The sequence below is a fragment of the Nannobrachium achirus genome, assembly GCF_963921795.1.
Source record: "Nannobrachium achirus genome assembly, chromosome: 23".
NCBI lineage: Eukaryota > Metazoa > Chordata > Actinopteri > Myctophiformes > Myctophidae > Nannobrachium > Nannobrachium achirus.
Window position 1 is genome coordinate 26520652 of NC_137830.1, and position 22721 is coordinate 26543372.

Below are 22721 nucleotides of genomic sequence, written 5' to 3' on the forward strand. Positions count from 1 at the left end.
CATATAAATAACATTTTAAATGTCCCCACAAAATGTTTTAAATTAAAAGATAGTACGACATAAGGTAATTACACATTCCCTTTACTATCATTATAGTAGTAGTAGTATTATATCCCTACTACCAATTGTTGATGTACCGACATATTATCTTGCTTATTATAGTGATGTGTATTACCTGCTTATTGTAAGTCGCTTTGGATTAAAAGCGTCTGCTCAATGCCTAAACTGTAAACTGTAATGCAAGTTTTCAAATTACACTTTTGAGTGAACCCTCAAAGTTCCACATTTAAAACATTCCAAAGGTTTTTTGCCGCTCGACACCGCAGTTATGGTTGCTGCTCTGAGAAATCATTCTATACCGGTATGTCCTTTTTACTAGGCCTGTGACGATTCACTTTTTCCCGATTCGATTCGATTTCGATTCATATGGTGACGATTCGATTATATCACGATTATCGCGTCTTCCTGCGATTTGCGATTCGAATCACGATTATTGCGATTTTTCCCCAAAAATTACAGCTTTTTTATATTGAAACATTTTAAAACAATTCTAAACAATATAAAACATTAAAAGTTGAATCATATACTTCAAATCAATGCAGCCAAATAAAGTTAGTCAATCTTTCTGACATTTATTTCAGCCAAAGTGCCAGTGGTAGGCTACAACATTACAACAACATGTTCCTGGTCAAGATGCCAGAAAACACAGAAAAAAAAGTCGCTGTGCTGCAGGCCTACAGCACTGTGCTAGCTTTAGCCATAACATGACATCCTCATGGCCTAAAACTGTTCCTTTAGAACCTGTACTTACTCTGACTGAAAGTGGTTATTTCACCTTCAGGTTAATTTCACCTTTTTTTTTTTCTTTTTTTTTTTATAAATAAATAAAATCGGGAAAATCGATTCTGAACTTTGAAAATCGATTAATTGAATCGCCAGCATTAACATCACGATAATATAGTGAATCGATTTTTTTGCACAGGCCTACTTTTTACATGTCCGCATGTGCACTGTCCGATTGAAGCGTTGTGTGAACCCCTTGCCACATTTAGAACACGCAAAAGGTTTTTTTTCCGAGTGAACGAACATGTGTGTTTTTAGTTTACTTGCGGAGAGGAAGGCTTTGGGGCAGTGAGTACAACTGTAAGGTTTTTCCCCAGTGTGAATCCTCATGTGTTTAGTAAGCTCGCTACTGGAAACAAACCTCTTCCCACACAGCTTGCACGCGTGCGGCCTTTCACCAGTGTGACATCTTGTGTGCTTCCCGAGATCTCCTTTTGTCAAAAACGCCTTCCCGCACTCTGTGCACAAGTAGTTCTTTTCTCCTTTGTGCATGCGCATGTGTCTGACGTGAGTATGATGCTGGATCGACTTCTTCCCGCAGATGTGACACGTATAACGATGTTCACCAGTGTGCGTGCGCATGTGATCGCTCAGTTGCCCCATCTGCTTGAACAGACGCCCGCACTCTGTGCACAAGTAGTTCTTTTCTAGCCTCTTTTCTCCTTTGTGCTTTTCTAGCCTCTTTTCCCCTTTGTGCTTTTCTAGCCTCTTTTCCCCTTTGTGCTTTTCTAGCCTCTTTTCCCTTTTGTGCATGAGCATGTGTCTGATGTGAGTGGGCTGCTGGATCGACTTCTTCCCGCAGATGTGACACGTATAACGTTCCCCCGTGTGCGTGCGTATGTGTCCATTCAGATGCGCCATCTGCTTGAACCCACGCCCGCAGTGCGAGCATGTGAAGGGCCGCTCGCCTGTGTGCAAGCGCCGGTGCAGGATCAGACCTTGTTTAGACGCGTAGCGCTTGTCACAATGGTCGCAGTGGAAGGGCATCGTGTGGAGTCCCACGTGACACTTCAGAAGACAAAAGCGTTTAAACTCAAGGCCACAGTAGCTGCACCTGTGGATTGGTCTCTTGTTGCTCTTCATGGCTGTGGTGTCAGAGTGAGGCAGATTGTCGAGTTTGATGGTGTGCTCCTGTCTGATAGGTGTCTGCAGAACGGTGTCTTCTTGGCTGTGAGAGGACGAGCGCTGAGGGCACGCGTGCAACCCCGGTCCTGTGTAGAGATCAACGCCTGTAAAGACATTGAAAGAAATAAGAAAGAGAACTGATTATGACTTGCTGTAGGAATCAAGTGTAATGCTGTGTTCACACTGGCAGCTACATACATTTTCAGTGAGAACCAGCAGTGCTTAATTTGTCAACGAGTAGGTGCCGTTCTGTGCGAGTTTGCATGTTCTCCCCGTGTCTCCTAGGGTAGGTACCCTCACAAAAAAACATGCGGTAATCCTGGTCTCTTTACTGCATCCCCCTGGCCAGCCGGGGTGCCTGATGGAGGGGAAAGGAACTGTTTGAAATTGACCATATTCACCTGACGGCCATGTTTGAAATTTTCATTGAAACCGGGTGGCAATTCATTAACTTAATGGCAAGATGGCCACCGTGTGAATATGGTCAATAACCATATTCGTGGAGTTCCTTCCACACGCTACGTCCAACTGGGGAAACTCTCCCTTCAGGCCCTGCCAGGTGAAAATAAGCAACTTGGACTCCTCATGCATAGAAGGAAGCATGAATTTAACATTATATAGTATAACATTGACATCAACATTTCACATGTGGCCCATCAGAACACTTTTAGTCAATCTATCAATTTGGAATGACCAATCTGAATAACTGGCATATTCAAAATATATATTTTCATTTAACAAAATTCTATTGACACCACAAAGCGACGCCAGACATTTTTAGCTGCTACGAAATCTACAAAGCTACACTGTTAAATATTACCAGGATCTCACAATACTTTACATTATTATTTCACAATATAATACTGTATTCTGAATATTACTGTGTAATCACACCATCATCTGTGATAACACAACAAATGACTGTACTCTAAATTGTTATCAGGATTACACAACACTTTACAATATATCTCACAATAAAATATTGTGTTCAGAATGTTACTGTGATATCACAACAAATTACTTGTACTGTGCTGCATTGTGGGATTACATTTCAAATTTATATCCATTGTGAGAGGGAAAGCAGTGAACTGATGGTGAAGATGGAATTATGAAATTATGAAGTCAATTTCAATTCAAAGGAACTTTCAGAAGTCATGTGAAGTTCATAACATTGCTCTGATAAGGTAAGTCACGCTCTTTTTTTACCCCCTCCACCTTAATGACAACTAGTTGTGCTTTCGCGTGTGGTTCAGTCTTGCTCCAGCAATGTATGTGTGCTGCAGGCTCTGAAGCAGCACTGCTTCCCTGCTGACGTGCGCCTGTCGAGCGGAAGAAACCACCCAAACACACCGGTGAACCGGCTTAGCGTACACACCGAGCGACGCGCGCCACTATGAGCTTGTATATCTGCTATTAGTTAAAGCGGTGTGTGAGGGAAACACACATTTAAACTGTCGAGTTAAATGTGTCTTTCCCTCACAAACCGCTTCAACTAAATAGCAGATATACAAGCTCATAGTGGCGCGCGTCGCTCGGTGTATACGCCAAGCCGTTTCACCAGTGTGCTTGTGTGGTTTCTGCCGCCGATAGGCTGCACGTCAGCGGGGCTTATTTATATCATGTCGGCTGCTTACTAGCTAGCGGACCGCGGTAGGGAACGTTCCCTGCCCGGTTCAATACGGCCGACGCGCGTGGAAGAACTCCCCGCGACGCACGAGTTACAGACCCACACGGGTCCATTTGGTTCCTATATCTATCATTTAGCTGTGGACCATCTGGAACTCCATCACTCGGACGCGATAATGACCGGACACTACTTTGAGAACCACAGACAATCCTTGTGTCAGTTGTACGTATCCTTACGCCGGGTCCATTTGGTTCTTCTCAACTATATCAATGATAATATTTGCACCGGGGGAGGTTTTATGCTCCAGTGTGGCTAAAAGTTGCTGTTGTAAAAGCAACCGATCCACAAGCCAAGCGTCACGACAAATGGGAGCCTGTAGATCATTGGTTTTCAAAGTGGGGTACGGGACCCCGCAGGAGTCCTTCAGGGAGTTCCAGGGGGTCCCTGGCTAAATGATAACAGGTCCATTTTGTTCCATTTGTACATTCTGAGAGTTAAATTAACATATATCATCTCAGAGATAGAAATACCATTACATATGTCCTGGGGGTCCTTGAAATTAAAATGGAATCACTACAGAGCCTTCAAAATCTTCTCTTATGGGGGTCCCTGGCGTATATCTTTTCAAATGGACGTCCACTGGCTGATAAGTGTTAAATTGGGGTTTGTGGAACCACAAGTTTTGAGAACCACTGCTGTAGAGCTGGTCTATATTCGACAGGTGACACCATCAGATTAATGATTGATCATTAGCCTACCTGTGGTGTCCACTGCAGTAGGAGCTTAATTTCCGTCAAAAATCCCGTCATAAGTATAATGTCCTTAAATCTTTATGCATGGATTAAATGTATATATTTAATTGCCTACATTAAAACTTTGTTTTGACTTTGATGGAATCTCCTCGCCCAGTCGCCCCTCCCCTTTCCTCCACATGTGAGACATTATGGTCATTAGGGTGACATAGGGTGATTTTTTCCCCTTAATATCATATTATAGCATACCTAGAAAATAATGTAAGTCAGAAAAATACTGGAATGTGTCTGAATAGAGATTTTATTTTTTATATTATCTTCATCAAATAATATTAAAGTAAAATAAACTGAATATTTTGGAAAGATTTCATTTCTTTTAAACTGTACCAAAACAGTACATGCCACAGAGTGATAAGTCACTCTGTGGGCATAAATAAATTGTGTGTGTGTGTGTGTGTGTGTGTGTGTGTGTGTGTGTGTGTGTGTGTATTGTGGAATGCATTTAGCATTTCACCTCTTAACAATATCACACGATGGGTATCTCTGTTCAGGTGATATAATGAAGGATGCTGTCCATTGAAGAATAAGATGGGACCACGTGATGGCTACTGCAACTTCAATCTGCAGTATCCTTCCTGAGGATGGCACTTGTACTCTGGAGTTTATCCAAAGGTATTATACTTATAGGCTACTGAAAATGTATTATACTGAATTTAACATTGCTAATAGAATTTGGCATAGAATAATACAAAGTAGATCTAATGTGATTGACAGATTGATTGAGGTTCTAGATAAGGTTTTAGAGGTCCTGGAGAGAGTTTGGTGTCAGCTTGAGATCTCTTGGGCATGGTCAATCATTGAGGTGGTTGTTGTCTTGTCTTATTTATTTTACAGCTGTGTGCCACAGCCACTGATGTGCAGATGACGGAGAAATTACCAAGCACCCCCTGCTTGATTGTCCAAGGTAGATCAAAATAAAGTGAGTTGTGTCAGTTTGTGATGTTGCTGATCATTGAAATTCTACTCTTGTTCAATTAGCATTTCACCTCTACAATATCACATAATGGGTATCTCTTTTCAGGTGATTTAATGAAGTCTATGGCCTGGATGCTGTCCATTGAAGAGCAAGTGTGATGGGACAACACGATGGGATCATTATTGGATAGCTGTGGTTTTCGCGATCTACTACAACTTCAATCTGCTCCTGAGGATGGTGTGTGTACTCTGGATTGGAGGTATTGTAACACTGAAATTGTACTGAAGCATTGTACTGGATTGCTTGCAACATTGATACTTGAATGTTACTTACTCTCAGTACTACTTTCTTTCTGTGGTGTAGGGCAGGGGTTTTCAAAGTGGGTGACAGGGTGCCGCGAGATCATTTGATAATATTTGAAATGTATTTATTTGGACAAATATTTAGTATCATTTAAACTTGAAGTACAGTTATTTTCAGTCAGGCTATTATCTCAACGTTTTCCTCTCAACCTAATCACTTTTCACTAGTTTAGTACATTTTATGGATGATAAATACAAAACTAACGGTTTTGGACATAAAAGGTTTCCACCCGACAACGATGATATGCTATAAATATAAGGTGCTGGGAGTGAAAATTATAATGTAGGGGTGCTTCGGATTAAAAAGATATTTATGGGGTACCCTGAGACAAAAAAGTTTGGGAACCCGGTGTAGGGTTTACTTAAGGGAAAGGGGAACTGCTGCATGTGCCTTGTATAAACGATGCAATATATGTTTATGTGAAAGTAAAAGTTGTTGTCTTGTCTTATTGTTTACAGGTGCTTCATGGGCATTAACCCTGAGAGAGGCTCCAAATCGAAGAAGCGTGGCGTATCAACCCACACGTGAGCACACTTTTGAGACAACTTGTGGACTTTGAATGGTCGATGGTATTCAGGACTCCAATATGAGACACACTCATACGCATTTGAGAAAACTTGTGGACTTTGAATGGTCGATGGTATTCAGGACTCCAATATGAGACACACTCATACGTGTTTCAGATGCCCTACTCTTGTTTGTCCAACTCCACCAGCCATTATTCTTATCTGGATATGTAAAATTGCCAATATTCTTTGCTGATGCCCTGTCACTTCATTCAGCAATGCTCGCCTCTTCTGTCTCTGCCTGCATGTTAGCAAGGTGCATACTGTAATCATTAGTTTGCTTTGTTCTTACCACTACTGTGTTGCTTTATACCTTCAGGACTTATGTGACTGAGTGCAAAGTTGAGGTGTACTTCACATACTTCGTGCCTGCTGAAGTGTGTTCATATAACACACAGGAGGGTTGCCAGAGAGAACCAGTCACCATTTCTCCCCAAGTTGTGAAGGCAACCTCCATTTGTGTTATATGGACACATTTCACCTCTGTTCCAACTGGCATGAGGGTGAGTAGATGAGTTATTTTGCAGTTAAAGGAACAGTTCACCCAAAAGTGAAAATGTTGTATCTACTCACCACCATGCTGATACAAAGTCAGGTGAAGTTTTTTTAGTCCACAAAATCACTCCTGGAGTTTCACAGGAAAACAGTGTTGCAGCCTCCTAAATAACTAAAGTCTATGACAACCAGTTTTCAAACTGGCCTCCAGACACCAGACCAAACTCCAGGAGTGTTTGTAGACTTAACACTTCTACTGAGTAAAAGGCTTCATGTGTGGTTCTTCTTTGTCCATTTGAAATGTTGCACTTTGTATTGGAATTGTACAATAAAAAGTTTAAATGAATGAAGTTGTTTTTCCTTTCTTTTTTTCTTTTAGCATGTTTGTGTATGTATGGTAAAATCACAGTTAAGGTTAGATACAGATAAAACAATATCTGTCACAGATAAAAGAAATATCTGTGGCAGATATTTTTATCTGTATCTACCATCCACTTTGAATGGAAAAATATCTGGAGAAAGAGCTTTTTTTGTATCTGTTATCTGGCCCAGTGGGAATGGGCCTATAAATTCAAATTTACAATATTTTACTGTATTAGATACAATTTACTGTAAATTTACAGTAAATTACTGCCTACTGAGCTGCCTTACATTCACAGTAATAGTGTAAAAATACAGGCAACTACTGTAATATCACAGTAAATAACTGCAATACATACTGCTAAATCACAGTAAATTACTAACATTTCACAGCTGTGAAATTACAGTAATTTACTGCGCAATATTTACTGTGAAAATTACTGTGAAAGTAATGCAATTAGTAGCCAGTCATTTACTGTAAATTTACAGCGAATTATTTTACAGTGTACAATTAGGGATGTCAGATATTATCGGGCTGATTATATATCGGGAAATATCAGTATCAGTTTTTGAAAATAACAAACAAATACACATTTTTTTAACATGATGTATTGCGACCGTTAAGTCGCAGTTACTATCAAAACCTCCACCGGCTGTCAGTCCGTCTGTCAGTCAGTTTGTCTGTCCGTCACGTCACACTTTTCCACTACTCATATCTCCGCCATCGTTGATGATCCTTAACTCATTGCATGCCAGGCCCGATAGTCCCGAGATTATTTCAATGTCTTTCCCTGCCAGGCCCGATAGTCCCGAGAATTTCCGCCATTTTGAAAAAAATAAAAATAAAAAATCAATTTTTTTTTGGACCCCAAAAAATGTAGTAGGCATGATAGAAATCGCGAAATTGCATGTTTAACCCCCATAGCAACCCCATCTATCAAACATGGCAGCCATCTTTGTTTACATTTTAGGAAAACATAATGGCTTGTATCTCATGAATGCCTGAACGGATTTCCATTCGGATTTTTTTGTTTGAAAGCTGTGAGCAATGTGGACACACGTGGTGCATGATCTAGGCATGGGTGTGCATGATCCGTGCACTATGAATTACATGGAAGTCTATGGAGACCAGAGGCACCATAGAGTACGAAGGTATTGTTAAATGGCGGGGAATGTGTTAATCATATTCCATCAAATTCAAGAGCTTTTGGAGAGAAATGAGACAGACTCCAGACACTTTCAAAGTAGAGCACTGCAGAGTGTGACTCGTTAAAACTTGTTAATGTTATATGGAGCAAAGCAATTATGCTTCTGTACTGTAAAATAGACCTACATCTAATCAGTAAGTTTAGTGGGAATCAAATGACCATCAGAGTCCCAGGACTCACTTCATTGAAAACCTAACAACATCAATGTATTATATTAGATGTATTAGATATTATATTTAGTGTGACTAGTTGACTTTTGGTGAAAAGGCCGGTATTTCGGTATCGGTTAATATCGGTATCAGAAATCAAGAGTTAGACAATATTGGTATATCGGTTATCGGTAAAAAAAAAAAGGAAATATCGGACATCCCTAAGTTTAGCTACAAAGCTAACAAAGCGGGGTCGCCGAAAATAACCACCTCAGAGCTGCAGCAAAGGAGGAGCGGGGGAGGTGAACACTCAGTCTCAATGCCATGGTGAAAATAAGTATACAGTATAATGAAGCCAGTGAATAGGGTCCAGTAGTTCTAGAGACCCAGTCGGGTCTGTTTCAGCCCGTTTCCAATTTTCCTGGGGTCTGCTTTAGACCAGGTCCAATAATTGGCAGGAATGTTTAGTTTGTGTTTGGTACCGAATAACGGTAAACTAACCTAAGTGGAACCGACGCCCGCAGTGCGTGCGTGTGACGGGCCACTCACCTGTGTGCATGCTGTGCCAGTGATTAGTAAGCTGTGCCTTGAATGGGTAGCGCTCGTCACAAATGTCGCAGCGGTATGGCAGCGTGTGGGTTCTCATGTGGCTTCTTGTCAGGGCGCGCTTTGTGGTAAACTCCATGCTACAGAGGCTGCACGTGTAGACTGGTCTCGCTGAAAGGAGAAATAGCTGATTCAGACGTGCACAAAACCTGTGTTACTAGGCTGTAGAAAGGTAGTTCTGAATAACTCATACAGCATGTCAACAAGAGAGGTAATACACTATCGCTGGTTTGTTCAACTCTTAGTCCTTGGCATGTTTGTGAGTGTGTGAGTGCGTAAAAAAGTTTGTGAGTGCGTAAAAAAGGATATTCACCATAACCATAAATAAAACACAGATGCAGCCCAGGGGTATATTCGTAGATTGCTGTATTTGAGAGAGTCAGACAGGTGATGTACAGTATGCATACACTTCCATTGTTGCAGCCAGGGGTGTCGCACCAAATTCTGGGCCCTGGGTACTTTAACTATTGACAAATAGTGCTGTGTGCCTCGCTGCAAGCTTGTAGATCTGTTATTTTTGAAAAATCTCCAAAATTCTGAAAAGTCTGTGGTGCTCAAACTTTTCATGTAAAGGACCCCCAAAATGTATTTGGCCACAGACCCCCATCTCAAAATATTTTGTTCCAGGGACCCCCCAGATAAATGTTTGCTTAAAAAAATACATATTCAAAGGTTTTCACACATTTACACAACTTTTCCAAAATACAGATCTACAAGCTCGCAGCCCGGCACTCAGTGCCGCGCTGTGAGCTTGTATATCTGCTATTTATCAATAGCTAAAGTATAACATAATTAAGGCCCCTCCACCTTGGGCCCTAGTAACTCAGTTCCACTCCCCCCCCCCCCCCGTTGTGACGCCCTGGGTGACGCACAGTATGCATACACTTCCATGGTTGCAGCTCTCTCTCCAAGATGGAGGTTTAAGAACGGAATACAGTATATGAATCAGTATATGACCTGCAACCCTTTGATTGCTTCCTTGAGAATGTGATAAGACAGAAACCCTAGGCCTTATAACCCAAACATGATCTCGTAGTCATCGTAACCAGTTGCAGTAACCTGTAAGTCAAAACAGTTTCTCACAGAATATAACTTCATAGTCATATGAGCCTCATACATACAAAATTATCCATCAGGGTCACTGACTCGAATATGCGCCCCGAATGACAATGTATTTTCTTTTTTTTAAACACGAACAATTTTAAATGTTTTTAGATTGGGCTCCCAGAGATACAAATCGGACCTATTAAAAAAAGTAGAAAATCTGACCACACACACGCACGTTAAGGGAGGCACACTCACACTGGCGCATACACACATGCAAGCACGCACAAACGCACGCACCCACCGTCTCCAGGCATATCATTCTACCATTAAGTATCCAACTGTACCTGAACGCCTCACAGAAGAAGAGATGATTGGTTGCCCTTCCTTCAAATCTTTATTTATATTCTTTTTCCTTTTTGTTTTACTGCAGTTCTCCGGAACCCATTCTTCATCACTCTGCTTCCCCTCAGCACCCTCCTCTTCCTCAATAATGTGATCGTTCACTGGAAGCCATTCTTCATCACTCTGCTTCCCCTCAGCACCCTCCTCTTCCTCAAGGCTGTGATCAGACTGTCTGTCTTTGTCCTCCTCAGTCCTGCAGTGTGGTGACAGCTTCCTCCCAGACCTCCTGCACCTCTGTATGTTGGAGCAGTTCTGCTGTGGTTTGCTTTGAGGAGATGATGCTGTGGGTGGAATGGTGCTCTGACTCTGAACCCAGGAGCCTGGGAGCATGGAACATGGAACATTAAAGAATTATTCATGAATGAATACTTCCACTTGTTTACAGGTAATTGTTGTGGCTTTCTTCTAAGGCAAAAAATAAACAAAACAAGATTAGACTAACTGTAATCACACATTTCAAATGAGAAATCATGTAACCTAGAGCTATGCGTATATAGATTTTTGCCAGTTGCTTTCAATTGAGTGTAAAAAATATAATAATAATAATATATAATTATTTTCCAACATACATTCTTTGGCATTTCTCTGCTGTGTGTGATGGTCTAACAGTGTCTTTAGTTGGTCCGGTTCAAACTCCAGTTGTCCACATTCTTCCAGAAGAGAGGGGGCAGCGCTGAGCAACTCTGCTGTCTGAAGGTAACAAGGGGAACCCATTTGTATTCACAAATAAAACAAAGTGTTTAAATATCAAATTGTGCTCTATACACTAGCTCACAACTCTGTCCCATAACTGCTGCAGTTTCTATTCCCGAAGTGTCCATGAACAAGACAATGACCCTCTTATAATTCACCCTGAACCAGAGTCATCTAAATAACAAAGTCTACAGTTTATTCTTCTATCCACAAGTTTCTGACGTCCCATCATGCATTACACAGCAGGTGGGCAGCAGTTCCGGCGTCGGCAGCCGAGTCGATCTACAAGCTCACACCGGTCACATCTGTGACGTGACGTGAGCTTGTATGTTAGCTGTTCTCCGCTGTTTTCTACATGCTTACCGGATGTGTCCCACACATAATTCTACAGTAACTTCCTGTGAAAACAGGTGGATACGCTACCCGTTTGATGTCTGGTAAAGGCAGCAGTGTATCCAATCTGGAGATGAATTCCCACACCAGTGCCAGTAAGTCTGCTTCTGGGAACTCCTCCTGAGTGCGACGCGCGCGCACACACACACACACACACACACACACACACACACACACACACACACACACACACACACACACACACACCACACACACACACACTTTTAATTATATTCGTCATCACTCATTTACAAAAAGTCTTAAAACTACTTTCTGGCCTTAACAGCCCATACATCCAAACAGAAAAGTCTTGTCTGATGCATTAAACAACCTTAAACTCACTTTGCCACTCACTTTGCCAATTGCCACTCGATTTGCCGTTCACTTCATGCATGCACATATCCTCTATTCCTACATTTGTGTGTTGTCACTGCTGTTGTATCATACTGCCTCCCGTCCAACACTGACAGGTGCCACACTCCCGCCCCAGCCTATGGGAATACGTGCAATGACAATTATCACCCTACCTGCCAGGCAATTATTGTTCGCATAGACCAGGGGTCCTCAATAGGCAGACCGCGGTCCATGACCGGACCGCGGCGCACCACCGACCGGACCGCGGCACATCTCCGACAAATCTCTGCAGTTACAGTATGTCATGTGCTGCGCTCAATGTATGGACCGACTGTGTGTGTGTGTGTGTGTGTGTGTGTGTGTGTGCGCTCAAACACACACACAGGCTCACAAGACACACCTCCGCCAATCTGCAAGCCCACAAAGCATAGCGGATGCAACGAGCTGTGGGCTTGTAGATCAATGGTGTTCCTTCCCTCCGAGTCGACGTAGCCTGCTCCCCCCTCCCCACTCTCACGTCTCACACTCACTGAGCAGAGGGGGAGATGCTCGCTACCTGAAAAAAGTTGTTAAAACCTCTTGGAAACCATTGCTGCCACTGGATTAATAACTGATCATCAATACATCTCAAATAGAGATCTACTACTACCTTTGGCTGTTCAATTGGAGAGGACAACAGCAACACATTAAAATCCAGAATTTAAGGCTCCAACTGCTTGCATTAGATCCAGAGAAATGGTCGCAATGGATGCGTGATCATGCGTCTTCAACACTGCGCATATTATTGCCAGCTATCTTAGGCTGTGTAACATAGGTTAACAATGACTTGTTGACCCTGATTTGACATAGGCAATCAGCACAGCTTGGCTTGTGCTTGTGCCTAATATTATTGCATTTAGGCTCTTTAGTTTCCAATAATTAAATTATAAGCCAGTGTTTTATTGCTACACAATAAATGGTAACTAATGTAGCCTACTCTACACGCATAAATAATAATCCATCTATCCATCTTCAACCGCTTATCTGGCATCGGGTCGCAGGGGTAACAGTTCAAACTGAGATCTCCAGAGATCCTTAATAATAATAATACAAATTAAAGCTGCAAGCAGCGATGACCGGGCCCTCGCAGCTCTACCCACGTCAAAAGGGGCAGCGGTTTCACTATTACACTTATTGCCCTTTTACACTTATTGCCCTTTTACACTATTACACTTATTACACTATTATACTATTACACTTATTACACTATTACAGTTATTGCACTATTACACTATTACACTTATTGTGCCATTACACTATTACACTTATTACGCTATTACGCTTATTACACTATTACACTTATTATGCTATTACACTATTACACTTATTACATTATTACACTATTAGACACTATTACACTATTACACTTATAACACTATTACACTTATTGTGCTATTACAGTATTACACTTATTACACTATTACACTTATTACACTATTACACTTATTGTGCTATTACACTTATTACACTATTACACTTATTACGCTATTACACTTATTACACTATTACACTTATTACACTATTACACTTATTACACTATTACACTTATTGTGCTATTACACTATTACACTTATTACACTATTACACTATTACACTTATTACACTATTACACTTATTGTGCTATTACACTATTACACTTATTACACTATTACACTTATTACACTATTACACTTATTGCGCTATTACGCTATTACACTTATTACACTATTAGACTATTACACTTATTACACTATTACACTATTACACTTATAACACTATTACACTTATTGTGCTATTACAGTATTACAATTATTACACTATTACACTATTACACTTATTACACTATTACACTTATTATGCTATTACACTATTACACTTATTACACTATTACACTTATTACACTATTACACACTATTACACTATTACACTTATTGTGCTATTACACTTATTACACTATTACACTTATTACACTATTACACTTATTGTGCTATTACACTATTACACTTATTACACTATTACACTTATTACACTATTACACTTATTGCGCTATTACGCTATTACACTTATTACACTATTAGACTATTACACTTATTACACTATTACACTATTACACTTATTGCGTTATTACACTATTACACTATTAAACTTATTCCACTATTACACTATTACACTTATTACACTATTACACTATTACACTTATTACACTATTACACTATTACACTTATCACACTATTACACGTATTACACTATTACACTATTACACTTATTACACTATTACACTTATTACACTATTACACTATTACACTTATTACACTATTACACTTATTGCGCTATTACACTATTACAGTTATTACACCTAGACACAGTTACACTATTGCACTTATTACAAACCATTGAAAAGATAGCAAATAGGAACTATCAATAATCGACCAATCAGAAAAGGGGGCGGGGCTAAGTTAAACCAATTAAGGTGAAGGACTCTTAGTCAAGTCATATGATACCAGCCACAACTCTGTACGACAAACGGTTGATGAGTAACAGCCAAAAAAAGGAACAATCAAGTTTCGGCCAATCAGAAGAGGGGGCACTTCCTGTTTGGCGAAGGAAGTTTGACGCTTCGCCACGGTCACGCCGTTTTCCGAAAACTCACGATTCGCACAACTTTTCATCGTTAAGGTGTCTTGAGTATGCCAAGCGAAGTTGAAGTTGATCCGATTAACCCCCTAGGAGGAGTTCGTTAAAGTGCGACACGTGAAAACGGCCAAAAATGCGCCAAAACGCCACTAATTAGTCAAAATGGCTGACCTCCTGTATGGTTTCGGACATGGCGCCAAGAGACTTTTTTGTGAGTCCGGACATGATACAGGTGTGTACCGATTTTCGTACTTGTGGGTGAAACCGTATAGTGGCGCTGATGCGTTGAAATTTTGTAGGGCCGCAGTTGCGCCATTAGGCCACGCCCCCTTGATTACGTAATTTTTCGCCACTTGTGATGTGCTTGCAAAGTTTCGCAAATTTTGGAGTACGTTTGGCGCCTCAAAAACGCGATTCATTCGGCGGAAGAAGAAGAATAATAATCTTTGCAAATACAATAGGGTCCTCACACACTGTGTGTGCTCGGGCCCTAACAAACAATACTAATGATTATAACTAGAAAAGAAAATTTCTAAGAAATTTTAAGTGTGCCTGCAGCTCGCTAAGTCTGTGCAACCTTGTGTAGCGGTTGGTGTTAGCATTACATTTTTTTAACATTAACATTTTTTGCATAAGCTTTAACATTATGGTTCTTCATATGACACCACCCACATGTCTGTACGACAAACGGTTCACGAGATAAACGGTCACTTCCTGTTTGGAGAGGGGCACTTCCTGTTTGGAGAAATAGGCCACAATTAAGGTTAAGGACTCTTAATCAAGTCATATGGCTCCACCCACGCGTCTGTACGACAAACGGTTCACGAGATAAAGGGTCACTTCCTGTTTGGTGAGGGGCACTTCCTGTTTGGCGAAATAGGCCCCAATTAACTCTTTGAGTGCCCCCTTTTTCACCACTAGAGGGCCCCAATGACCAGAGAATTCTACTTAGACAGTGCTGGTATATGCACAAGCCCTGCAGCCATGACATGCCTGAACACTTTCCTTTGTGCATGTACAGGAAGAGGATGAAGTTAGCTTGAAGTTAGCTATTGGCTACCAAGCATTTTAGAAGATCTATTTTCTGCAATTTAGCCACGATTAAACCTTGCACACCTCATGCATGGGAAAAAAACAGAGAAGAATGAGCTCTAAAAAATTCAATGCAATCCTGGATTGCATTGGAGTGGATTTGTGCAGTTTGTTCACAGCTTTCAAACAAAAAAATCCGATTGGAAATCCGTTCAGGCATTCTTGAGATAATAGCCATTATGTTTTACATGTTATGTAAACAAAAATGGCTGCCCTGTATGTTAGATGGGGTTGTATGGGGGTGGAACATGCAAAATCGCGATTGAAATCATGTTCACCAGATTTGATGGGGGGTTTTTTTTTTCCTTTTTTTTTTTAAAGCCGAACTAGTTCGGGATCGGCACTCTGCGATGCGATAATAAAGCCGAACTAGTTCGGGATTGGCACTCAATGAGTTAAGGTTAAGGACTCTTAATCAAGTCATTTGATGCCATCCACGCGTCTGTACGACAAACGGTTCACAAGGTAAAGGGTCACTTCCTGTTTGGTGAAGCGCACTTCCTGTTTGGCGAAATAGGCCCCAATTAAGGTTAAGGACTCTTATTCAAGTCATTTGATGCCATCCACGCATCTGTACGACAAACGGTTCATGAGATGTAGAGGCACTTCCTGTTTGGCGAAGGGCACTTCCTGTTACAGAGGGGGCGGGGCTTAATCAATTACAGCTCATCCCTATTGGCCGGAAAAAGACCAAAGTTGTGTGTGCATTTTAAAGTTTAAATCACGTTGCTAGGCGAAAGTATGGCAGAGTTATGTGGCGCAAAAGTTTCGGGGTTTTTTTCGGAGTCCCCCATTCAAAGTCAATGGGGGTTTTTGCGCGTAGTTTTTTACGAATTACGTTGCCATGGTAACGCGGATCGGAAAGAAAAGTAATAGCACACCATTCCCGGCCGAGCCGCACATTTTGATGTATATATTGCGGGGGTGGCGTAAATCTTGCGGCAGTTATTACGTGCCGAAATTTCCCCCATTCTAAGTCAATGGGGTTTTTGTGGCGTCGTTTTTTGCGAATTACGTCGCCATGGTAACGCGGATCGGAAAGAAAAGTAATAGCACACCATTCCCGGCCGAGCCGCACATTTTGATGTATATATTGCGGGGGTGGCGTAAATCTTGCGGCAGTTATTAAGTGCCGAAATTTCCCCCATTCTAAGTCAATGGGGTTTTTGGGCGTCGTTTTTTGCGAATTACGTCGCCATGGTAACGCGGATCGGAAAGAAAAGTAATAGCAACCTATTCCCGGCCGAGCCGCACGTTTTGATGTATATATTGCGTGGGTGGCGTAAATTGTGCGGCAGTTATTACGTGCAGAAATTTGCAAGAACATTACTGACTTACTTACTTACTGACTTACTTAAGTATGGCGGATTACAATAAGTGTTTTGCCATTGCATTGCATGGCAGGCACACTTAATAAACATACGTACAGTACATACTGTATAAATGTATACGCCACTCACCGTTGCTTTCAGTCCGAGCAGAAGGTGAACCTTCTCTGTGTCACTCAGCAGGTGGGGAACCACCTCTGTCACCAACTGCACCAGCTCCTCCACCTTCCCATAATGCACCACGTTACAATGCTGAACCACCTGCCAGGCAAACGCTGACATCAGACGCAAGGTTGGAACCATCAGAGACAAGGTGGAGCAGGTCAGTTGACCTCCTGGAAGTGGGAATGAAGGAAAGGTTGTCAGGGACATCCTTTTTTTAGATATGTTGAATCTAGGAATATATGTTGCTATCCTGATTGTCCCCCTTTGCTGGGACAGTCACAGATTTCCATGACTTTTCAGGCGTCCCACATTGTGACTTGCAGGCTCCAGTAATAAATCAATGTGCAGGTGTTACTTAAGGGTTAGTTAAGTAAGTAAGCAGGTGTTGATAGGTGCGTTGATTGTTGCTGAAGCTCTTAACGTGTACTTACAGCAAGCTAGACTGGACCACATTGGACACAGCACTGCTCTAGCAGCATGTGAATAAATTATAGGGTAGGCTTTGCTTTTATTGAATAATAATGCGGTCATGGACGACACATTTATTTTGTTGAGAGACAATGTTCAGAAGGAAATGCTGCAGCATCGTTGATCTATGCTAAACCCCTAGGGGGTCCTCAAAATCTTTGAAAAATAGCGGATTTACAAGCTCACAACGCCTCGCGCTGCGAGGCATTGTATATCTTCTATTTTTGGCAAAGAGCTTTGGTGTAGAGGGGAAAAACAGCAGACTAAGTACAGAGTGAAAGGTCAAGTTTATCAAGTATTGACGGTTCAAGTGGTTAAATATCTGAAAATACAAATTGACATGAATCCAAAATACACTGATAATCGTGAAACTATATGGAAGCTATGAACAGGTTGTGGGCCAATGTGGGGTCCCTGCTTCATCAATTTCTCAACTAAGCGGTCCATAGCCTGAAAACTGTCCCACACAAGCAGTACTTCTGTCCCTCAAATGAAAAGTTTGGATCTGGTCACCATACTGTAGACTGAGGAAGGCCACATTGATGGCAGCAATGAAACTTCAACAAGCACATTATGTAAGGGACACACATATTGACAGGTGTGTTGCGGTTGTTCACTTCACACCTGTCAATTTGTGGGCCCCAAATTCAGTATAGTGTCCAATGAAGAAAGTTTTTAGGTGTCTCTAGTGCTGCAATGTGTATGTGTGTACAGTAAAGTGCAGGTGGGGGACTGAGCATTTGCAGTGTATGTGTAGTCCTGAAAAAATGGACATCCACTTTCTGCTGGTGTTTCAGTCCGAGTGTATCAAAGGGTGCGTTCGGAAATTCGCACCACCGAGTGTGTGCTCAGTGTAGTGAGTGCCTAAACCCAACCCCCTTATCCTAACCCTAACCTCAGTAAAACTATGCCTAAACCCAACCCTAACCTACCCTAACCTCAGAAAAACTAGGCCTAAACCTAACCCAACCCTAACCTCAGAAAAACTATGCCTAAACCCAGAGTCGTCTAATCAGAGTCCTGCCAAAGGTAGAAGGCTCTGCCTAACCCCAACCACACCCGGTGCGCATTTCCGAACGCACCCTTTGATACACTCGGCCTGCTTTTCAGAGAGAGCGTCACAGGGTTTGGGGCTGTTGTGACACTGTTTTGACACTGTGTTCAGTGTTCACTTAAAAGCTTGCTGCGAGGACAGATTAAAATTAAGCGATGCATCGCACATGCGGCTTCATTTCTCCACTTGCTGCTGTAACTGGGACCGTACCTATGTTCCCCAGGTTCTATGTTCCCCATTTACCCCCCCCCCCCCCCAAAAAAAAGGTTCTAAGTTCCCCGCTTATCCAAAAAAGGTCCTATGTTCCCCAGGTTCTATGTTCCCCACTTACCCCCACAAAAAGGTCCTATGTTCCCCGCTCAATTTACAATAGGTTCTATGTTCCCCACTTATCCAAAAATGCCGGAAACATTCCTTTATAATTATTAATAACAACTCAAAACACCCAATAATGGGGAGAGATTATGAATACTAGTGGGACAGGGGGCACTAGGGACATCTGGACACCATACTTTTGTTATGTCTGGGCATCTGGACGAGTGGGCACCTGGACATCTGGGCAATAGGGACATGTGGGCATTTGGAAGAGTGGGCACATAGACGAGTGTGCACTTAGGGGTGGAGACATCTGGGCACCCACTAAGCACGCCGTCTAAAAGTGGTCTAATAGTGGTATAGATTTGAAAGTTTTTTTGTCGTCTAAACTTAGACTAGACGACTATTAGACGTCTACTAGTCGTCTAGTTTAAGTTTAGACAACAAAAAAACTTTCAAATCTATACCACTATTAGACCACTTTTAGACGGCGTGCTTAGTGGGCCTGGGCAAGATGTCCCACCATTTCCTGCATTTGAGTGGGGAACATACATGTTTTTGTGGGGACATACAGTAGATCCTGTTTTTGGTTGAGAGGGGAATATAGAACCTTTTTGTGGGGAGGGTGGGTGTGGAACATAGAACCTGGTGAATATAGAACCTTTTTGGGGGGTAAGTGGGGAACATAGAACCTGGGGAACATAGAACCCGGGGAACATAGGGTGGACCCCCTGCAAACTCTGCTAGATTTGTTCCTGTGTGGGCTGCCTTCGTGGAACACTCTGTAGAAGAAAAGTTTTGCATTTCCCACTGCTTTATATGGTGTGCCGTCACTGTGGTGCTAGTGAGTGGCGCAAAACGTCCAGCCAACGTGTAAGTGCAACTCTGTCAGCATTGCTCAGCGACCCAATTATCTCACTTTTCACTTTTTTGTACAGAGCGTGGATTTTCGTGTCGGTGAAGAGCTCCCTGTCTGGTATTTTGTACCTGGGGTCCAATGTCTCGAGTAGATGTTTGAAGCCCTCGTTTTGTACAACACTATAAGGCTGGATGTCTTTCTTTACAGATGAAATAGCCATAGGAGATGGCGTCATCATCAACGTAGATTTAACACTAAACAAGGCGCTAACTCGTTCTCCTGCTATACCATCAACATGTGGAACGCCCTTCAACAAGCCTTAAAGGAGAGCAAATCCCTAGCCTCCTTCAAAATTGGTATGAAGTCACCTTCAGACAGCTGCTATGCTCCCCCCCCCCCCCTTTTTTTCTTTCTTTTCTGCCTTTGTATTTGATGCTGCTTTTGAAACTGATATTATCTTAGATAAAGTATGTTCTATCCGTCTGTCTTTCAATGTTATATGAGATACTTAAAGTGTGGTTCTTGTGGAAATAAGCCTCGGCTTTCTATGATCTCCTTTTAGTTGACCTTGTATCAGTGATTTGTACTGTCACGAAACTGTACTTTTTTCTATTGCAAACTTCTAATAAATTCTTCAATCAATCAAAATCACACCCGTGTGAACTGAGCGGTGGTCGTGGAGGCTGCGCAACAGCAAAACAAATATATATATACCTGTGTATATATATATATATATATATTAAAACATATTAAAACAATATTAAACAAAATATTAATAATAAAATGCATGTCACTCAGGCCGCCACTGGTATCCATCCATCATCCATCCGTGTGTGTGTCTGTCTGTCTGTCTGTCTGTCTGTATGTCTGGTCTGGCCTGAACAACAGCGCCCCTCCCTTAACATGTGTGGTCAAAAAAGGTACTGTAGGCTACATACAGACAGACAGACACGGACGCAGACAGACAGACAGACATACCCACACACACGGCCACGTATAGGAGCGTTGTGACCACCGCTCAAAAAGGCGTCAGTTATGGCTTTAGCACGGTTAGAGCTAGCTCTGGTCCATAGCGTTAGTGGAGTTCTCCCTCCACTAACGCTATGGACCAGAGCTAGGTTAGAGCTTGCTGCCAGAACACTGCCTTTGCCATAATAACTTGTGAGCATCTCACCACCAGTTTTGCTGGTACTCGGGTTAGCCTCCGCTCCGGTGGAATTCGAGGAAGAGACGGGTGTCGCAGCTCTGTTTGTATGGATGTCATGTTTTCTTTTCAAGTGAATGATCATGTTTGTCGTGCTGCCATTGTAAGGTTTAGAAGCACGGCATTCTTTACAAATAACCTGCGTCTTGTTAAGTTTACCATATTTCTTGTAAAAGCCGAAGTGTTTCCAAACGTTTGATTTTAACGTTGTAGGTGCGTTAAAAATCTCCTCAAACTCAGCGTTGCTGCTATCCCTGACCGCCGCCATGTTTGTTGTGTTGTAAACTCGTGCTAGAAATGTGCCTAACTGCTTCCGTCCGTGTTCAATACAAATCGATTGCAGTACGCGGAAACCCAGTAGGAGGCGGGCCTTGGAGGAGGCGGGCAGCGTCGCGTGATATTGAAACGTACCGGCATTGCGGCAAGTCCCAGAAAAGACGCGCTGTGATTGGCTGAACCGGACGTAGGGAGCGCTCCGTTGTAGTCACTTGGACCGCGCGAGGTGCACCAAAACCCAATTATCATTGCGTTTATCGTGCGCTTGCCCAGGCCGTAAATATAACGATTGCATTCACCACGGCTTCGTAACTCCCCCCTGGCCCGCTCTTCGCGGCCACTCGCGCCTGCGGCGCGAAGGCCAGCGGACCTTGGTCCTGCTCTTCGCCCCCGAGCGAAGAGAGATCATAGAAAGCCGAGGCTTATCGTGGACAATAACTTAATGTCGTGGACAATAACTGTGACATCTAACCATAAAACGAGCGCTCCCTTCGTGTATGCCGTACTAATGCCGTTACCTTTAGATATCACGCGGCAGCGTCTGGCCGTTAAGCAAGCCTGTCCCTGTTCCGGTCTGGTTCCGGTCTCCCCCAAGCCCCCTGTGATTGGCTGAACCGGACGTAGGGAGCGCTCGGTTGTAGTCACTTGGACCGCGCGAGGTGCACCAAACGTTGCGTTTATCGTGCGCTTGCGCTTGCCTTACGGCCTGGGCATAAATATAACGATTGCATTCACCACGGCTTCGTAACTCGCGCGGCCGGCCCTGGCCCGCTCTTCGCGGCCACTCGCGCCTGCGGCGCTCGGGGGCGAAGAGCAGGACCAAGGTCCGCTGGCCTTCGCGCCGCTTGCAATGTCATGGACAGTAACCGGCTGGCGTATCTAACCATAAAACGAGCGCTCCCTTCATAGACTAGATTGCGAATAGCTTCCTCGCAGGCGGGCATTGGAGGAGCTGTATTCTTCTTCTTCTTCTTTCTCTTGTTTTACGGCGGTTGGCAACCAATTTTATGGTGCATTACCGCCTCCTTTTGATCCGGCGTGTGGATCGACACCTAAATCCTATTCACATTCACTCACTCATTCACACTATATCCATAGGCGATTCTAGCCTCTTCCAGCAGGGGGTGCACGACCTCTATTACCTCATGCACGCGCGCGCGCACGCGAAAAAAATTGCGGATATTAGCGGTTTTGTAATGTTGTTTTAGCGGATTTCTGCAGTTAATTTTGTACCCAAATGTAACACAATATAAACAAAAAAAAGTGTAAAACAGGTGCTTCTTTTTCTAGACACCATATGTCTATCTATAGGATTTATTTACTTATTTTGCAGACAGAGGCAGCACAGC

The 22721-nt window shown here is 42.6% G+C and overlaps 2 protein-coding genes across 3 annotated transcripts in view; both read right to left on the bottom strand.

Moving 5' to 3' along the window:
- LOC308308444 (uncharacterized protein) overlaps window positions 1-22721 on the bottom strand; it is a gene marked incomplete at its 5' end in the record, with an annotated part of 55073 nt that overhangs the window by 18080 nt on the left and 14272 nt on the right. The window lies entirely within an intron of this gene.
- Window positions 811-21354, bottom strand: LOC308309177 (uncharacterized protein). Of its 2 annotated transcripts, none has more exons than XM_080754662.1 (7): window positions 21070-21354; window positions 17164-17366; window positions 11636-11725; window positions 11089-11209; window positions 10462-10839; window positions 9014-9181; window positions 811-2072 (listed from the first exon to the last, which is right to left on the bottom strand). In XM_080754662.1, exons 1-7 carry the CDS (start codon window positions 21179-21181, stop codon window positions 985-987), a joined length of 2160 nt encoding a protein of 719 aa, XP_080610788.1. In that variant the 5' UTR covers window positions 21182-21354; the 3' UTR covers window positions 811-984. The 2 variants fall into 2 exon arrangements, with proteins under 2 accessions (XP_080610788.1, XP_080610787.1); XM_080754661.1 differs by having other exon boundaries at window positions 21067-21354.